The sequence below is a fragment of the Musa acuminata genome, chromosome BXJ1-10, assembly GCF_036884655.1.
Source record: "Musa acuminata AAA Group cultivar baxijiao chromosome BXJ1-10, Cavendish_Baxijiao_AAA, whole genome shotgun sequence".
NCBI lineage: Eukaryota > Viridiplantae > Streptophyta > Magnoliopsida > Zingiberales > Musaceae > Musa > Musa acuminata.
In genome coordinates, this window is record NC_088336.1 from 26,198,483 (window position 1) to 26,203,755 (window position 5,273).

Consider the following 5,273-nt stretch of genomic DNA (forward strand, 5'->3'; position numbering starts at 1 on the left):
TGATGAGTTTTCTTCAACCAGTGGGAATCTCATCACGAGTTCAGAATGGAGCCCAGTTTCAAGGATTTCCTGATCATGCAATGAAGTTTTATGAACAACACATGTTGTGGGTTGTTCAATGGGAAGACTCCCCTTTTCTTCGGGTTCTTCTGTTGCTTGTTCACAATGGTCACTTAGTTAAATATCAAAACCTCCACAAGACAAACGGAATGATCCTAACACAAAATCATGTCATCCTTCTTGAAAAGCCAAGGAGCCATTAACAATAGACACTTGAACTCACTGGCCAAGTGAACTACTTTATTGATGAATTTTGGTCGTATAAACTGCATATAAATGTTCAAAAGCAGATATCAAGCAAGACCAGTGATTTAAAAAGGTGCTCGGGCGCTTGTCTAGGCACTCGAGCGAGGCGAGGCGAGGCGAGGCCCGATCACCTCACTTCATTTCCAAGTGACGCGCTTCAAAGAGGCGCCGCCTAGGCGCTCGCCCGAGCCCAGGCGCCGGGCGCTTCGGGTGAGCACCTGGGTTAAACCAAGCGACCGAACCAGTGGTTTAGGTTTGGTTCGATCTCCGGTACTAAAGCACCGATATCAGCGCGACTTCCCCAACCCTAACCCTGCTCGCCATTCACGCTACTCGCTGTTGCCGCTACCGCTGCCAGTGTTGCCGCTCGCCGCTCTCGCTGTCGCTACTCGCTTTTACCGCTGTCGCTGCCACTGTCGCCGCTCGTCACTCCCGCTCCCGCTCCTGCTGTCGCTGCCTCTATCGCCGCTCGTCGCTCTCCGCTCCCGCTCCCACTGCTCGTTGCTACCGTTACCACTGCCACTGTCGTCGCTTGCCGTTGCCGCTACCGTTGCCGCTCCCGCTTTTCTCAGCACCCTCGGTCTTCCCTTACACTCTTCTCTTCTCTTTCGCTTCTCCTCTTTCGAAATCGAAAATATACTGTTAACAGTATATAATATAACACTATTATTTTGATTTTAATACTATTAATTTTAATATTATTAATTTTTAGCGTATCACTTCGTTCGGGGGCATTTTTGGACCTGGCGCCTTTAGACGCCTAGCGCTTTTTAAATCACTGAGCAAGACTACCAGAAAAAAGAAATATTGCATGCGAAGAGGAAGAATAATGCATCAAAAGCAAACACCCTATAATACCACTTGCATGAAGAAATATATTACACTTAACAAGATAAAAAATTTCCATGCTCGAATGCATTGCCATCGGTTGGGAATAAAATAGAACTGTCTTGAGCCTGTCGAAGAATAAACTCCCCTTTCCATAAACCATGATCACACCCAATAGAAATGCTGAAAGACCAACCAATTTTAAGCAAAATCAGCAAATTATAACACTAGAAAAAAAAAAAAGCAAATTAAGAATCAAATAAACAACACGAGGACACAAAACTGTTAATAAGCTATAAACAACGAGGCGTTGACTCACAAAATCTTGACAAGAAGAAGGATAGCACGTTATCTACGAGGGAGACAAAAGTGGAATCATTATTGTCTTTTCCTGTCTCAAAAGGAAAACCTCCTCGATGGAGAGAAATCAAGACGGGACACCATACGAACAAGAAAAGGATTCTCACTGAAAAAGAAGGGAGTAGAAAGCATACCAAGCTCTCTCTGAAACGACCAAGCATGATCTCGAAGAAAGAAGGCTGGGCAGGACGAGGAAGACAATGAGAATGAAAAGAGGGTTTTTCCGAGAGAGCACTGCCCTGCGCAGTCCCTGAAAGGCCGATTCTTCTTCTTGAAGCCAACCATCTTCCCTTGATTCTCTGTCCTCCCTCATTCTTCGCATATTTTTCCTTTTTCGTGCTCCTTTCTCCTTTACACGCAGTAAAAAGCCTTCAAAGAGCCCAACTTTTTCTTCTCATGTTCCTTGCCCCAAATTGACCCTTTCCCAAGGCCCCACAAAACCCTCTCCTTCCTCGTTCACTGCATGACCTGCTTCGATCTTCAAGCTTTAATCGAGGAAAGTGAACCATTAAAGTCGGCAAGGATTGGGCGCTGCATCGAGTACATGCGTACTAGGGTGGTTGATGATGCATACCATCAGCGCGGAGGGGATTGCGAGGGACGCCTAGTGGCTCCCCCATGTGGAGCTGTTCGTGATCGCGACAACTGGTGGGGAGGAGAGACCACATAGCATTGAAGCCGTGTCCACGACGCTTAGGGTTGCAGCAAGTGGCCGATTGGGAGGGATTGATCTCAGTGGCTGCCACGATAGAGGGAAGCACTCGATGCAAATCCTTATTGGACGCGCGAGACAGACCAGAGGAACGATGTAAAGCATCTGAAACGTGGGGCTCACAATCTTACGATAGCCACATCGGATGGCTTTATATCAGATCACTGAGCCGACTCGATGCATGACTCAAGACACGAGCGTCCAACGTTGGTAGCACACCGGCGGCTCGTGCCTCGACCTCTAGCGGGTCACGACAATCTCTGGTCTGCGAAACCAAAATCGGTTGAATCACCCGTGCAATGTTTCCTGGTCGGCAGAGGATCCGCGGGTAATCGAATCCGGCATTAGGTATCACTAAATGACATCACCCCGGGAGATTTCAGGGGTGTCTCGACCAGTCCTACAACGTCGCACGCCACTCTTTTTATTTTTAAATATTTTTATTTTTAATAATTAGGAAAAAAAATAATTAGGATGTAACATTAATTGACAGTTGTACCTACAAAAACTATAAATACAACTTTACCAACCAGACTAAATTATCATGGAAAACGAATTAGCAACTGAAATCATCAATGACATGAAAACTACATAAATCAGCCATCAACACTGACATTTAAATGCGATTAAACTTTCTTGGAACACCATATACTGTGCATCTATACCGAAATTACTCGAATCTAAATTATAACTAACATCGTCATTACATTATTAACCCATGCACAAGTCGATCAGCCACTATCTGTTCATACATCCATCACGTCAAAAACATGTATTGCAAGGGTATATCCCAATATGTCAAAGATAAAGAAAGCATACGGAGCTCACTCTACATTGCATAGCAGCATTTAGATTCTGAGACCTTTATGCACGACCTTCAACGAGTAATTTCTTACAATGCAAACTGTGATATGTTTGCTTACACGCAGTCATTCTTGTTGTTACGTAACACTCTCAGTGCCCTCACAGGTACACTGCTGTCGCAACCTCCCATGAGACCAGTCCATGCACTGGAGTTCATACACACTTTAGATCAGAGTCCGACTCGCTAATGCACTGCGATGAGATCGTCTCTCTCGTTGAAGGTGACTTGGAGGCCATCCTTCATGTACAAGGTGGTGGTCATCTTGGGGGCTACCTTGTGGCCTTTCACCACCTCCACGTGGTAGCGCAGAAGGATGGACGCCGCCACCATCTTCATCTGCATGTAGGCGAACTTCTTGCCGACGCACAGCCTCGGGCCGGCGTTGAACACCACGTACTTGAATTGGCTCTCCGTCGCGAACATGCCGTCCTTTATCCACCTCTCCGGCAGGAACTCCCGGCAGTCTTTGCCCCATATCGACTCCATCCTCGCCATGGAGTATATGGAATAGATGACCCTCGCCCCCTTCTTCAACGCCGTCCCGTCGGGGAACACGTCGTCCTCCATGGCTTCCTTGAAGTCGATGGGCACCGAGGGGTAGAGCCGGAGCGACTCGGAGATCGCCGCTTGGAGGTAGTCCATTCGTTTGAGCTCATCGATGGTGAAGATGACGTGGTCGAGGTCGTGTACTTTGTCTTCCCTTCTCTTGATGGTGTCGGAGATCTCGCGCAGGATGCGCTCCTCGACGTGGGGGTGTTCGGTCAAGAGCCAGAAGAACCAGGCGAGTGCAACCGAGCTGGTGTCCCGCCCGGCCAAGATGAAGCTGATGCAGAAGTCCTTGAGGAACTTGTTGGAGAACTTGGGCTTGGTGCAGCCGCCATGGTCGGCCTCCTCGGTCTCGGCTTCTATCAACCTAGACAGGAGGTCGGACCGGTCGAAAATTGAGTCTTTGCGGCTCTCGAACTCGGCTCGCCGGTCCATCACCGTCTTCTCCGCGAACTTGTGGACGATCCGGACCGCGTCCTTAAGCCGCCTCTCCGACCCGACATCGAACCGCCTCATCACCTTCCACACGAACGGCGGCACGATGAACCGGAACAACGTTAGCTCGGTGGCTTGCTCGAAAGCCTTGGCAAAGAGCACCACCGGCAGGTCGACGGCGAGGCAACCGGCGTCGACCCCGAAGGCGGCCGTGCAGATGTTATCGAAGGTGAACCGGAGGAACAGGTCCTGGAGGTCGACGCTCTCCCGGGTCCTGGCCAGCTTGTGGAGGACCACGAGCAGCTTGTCGTGCACCAGGCTGGTGATGGTTCTGGCCGAGTACTCCACGAAGCGGCCGGAGTGCATCTCGCAGGCGGCCGCGCGGCGCTGCTCCTTCCACGCCTCGTCGTCCGCGTTGAAGATGCCGTCGCCGAGGAGCTCGGCGAAGCGCTCGCGGTAGTATCGGCCCTTGGGAAAGTTGGCGAAGCGGGTCTTGAGGATGTACTCGATTTTAGCCGGGTCGACCGTCATGACGCCATAGCAGTTGCCGAACCACATGCCGCGGAAGGGGAAGGTGCCGCCGGCGCCGGCGATGGCGCCGGTGGCCCACTCGTAGACGTTGTCTAGGTGGAAGAAGAGGGTAGGGATGATGCCCAGGACGGGCCAAATCATCGGCCCCTTGGACGTGAGCCGCTGCATGGCTGCGCTGCACAGGAACAACCCCACCACGGCCAAGCCAACGTCTTCCACCCTCAGCTGTTCACTGACCTTTCTCCAGACAGCAGCTGCTACGTATGCCAGTGCGAGTACCATCTCTGCTGCCCGCAGGGGAAGTTTCTAAACGAGCTCAATTAGATCATCTTGGAAGTAGAGGAGATTAAATAGATGGGCGCAACAGGAAGAAGGTAGAGAGATCAGCGGTAGCCAACTGTTTCCTTGACCAGGTTCCACGAGGGATTAAGTGCGGATGAAGGAGAGCGTTGGATCATTTAGGTAGAGAGCATTGATGACGATTGGCTCATCAGCAAACTTAATTACATGGTACGATGCAGGCGGGGTTTGATGCTCTCGTCTGCCAAGCTCGAACGCCTCCTCTTTTGAGACATGCAAGCGAACGCACCGAGCAGCCGAGCACATGCGGTGCATGGGTGTTCTAGGGGCGTGGTGGGAGAACTGTAATCATGCGTCAGTTGTTGCAGACTCTGTCTGCTTGCTTTCAGG

General features: G+C 50.5%; 1 protein-coding gene across 1 annotated transcript; it reads right to left on the minus strand.

Annotated features, from left to right (window-relative positions):
- Positions 1–2,968: 2,968 nt before the first annotated feature.
- Positions 2,969–4,971, minus strand: LOC135595796 (cytochrome P450 86B1-like). Its single transcript, XM_065087189.1, has one exon. The coding sequence runs from the start codon at positions 4,863–4,865 to the stop codon at positions 3,255–3,257; it is 1,611 nt and encodes a 536-aa protein (XP_064943261.1). The 5' UTR covers positions 4,866–4,971; the 3' UTR covers positions 2,969–3,254.
- Positions 4,972–5,273: the final 302 nt, after the last annotated feature.

What these genes read in the sequence shown, in the direction of transcription:
- LOC135595796 (XM_065087189.1), bottom strand. Translation starts at nt 4,865, where the DNA reads ATGGTACTCGCACTGGCATACGTAGCAGCTGCTGTCTGGAGAAAGGTC.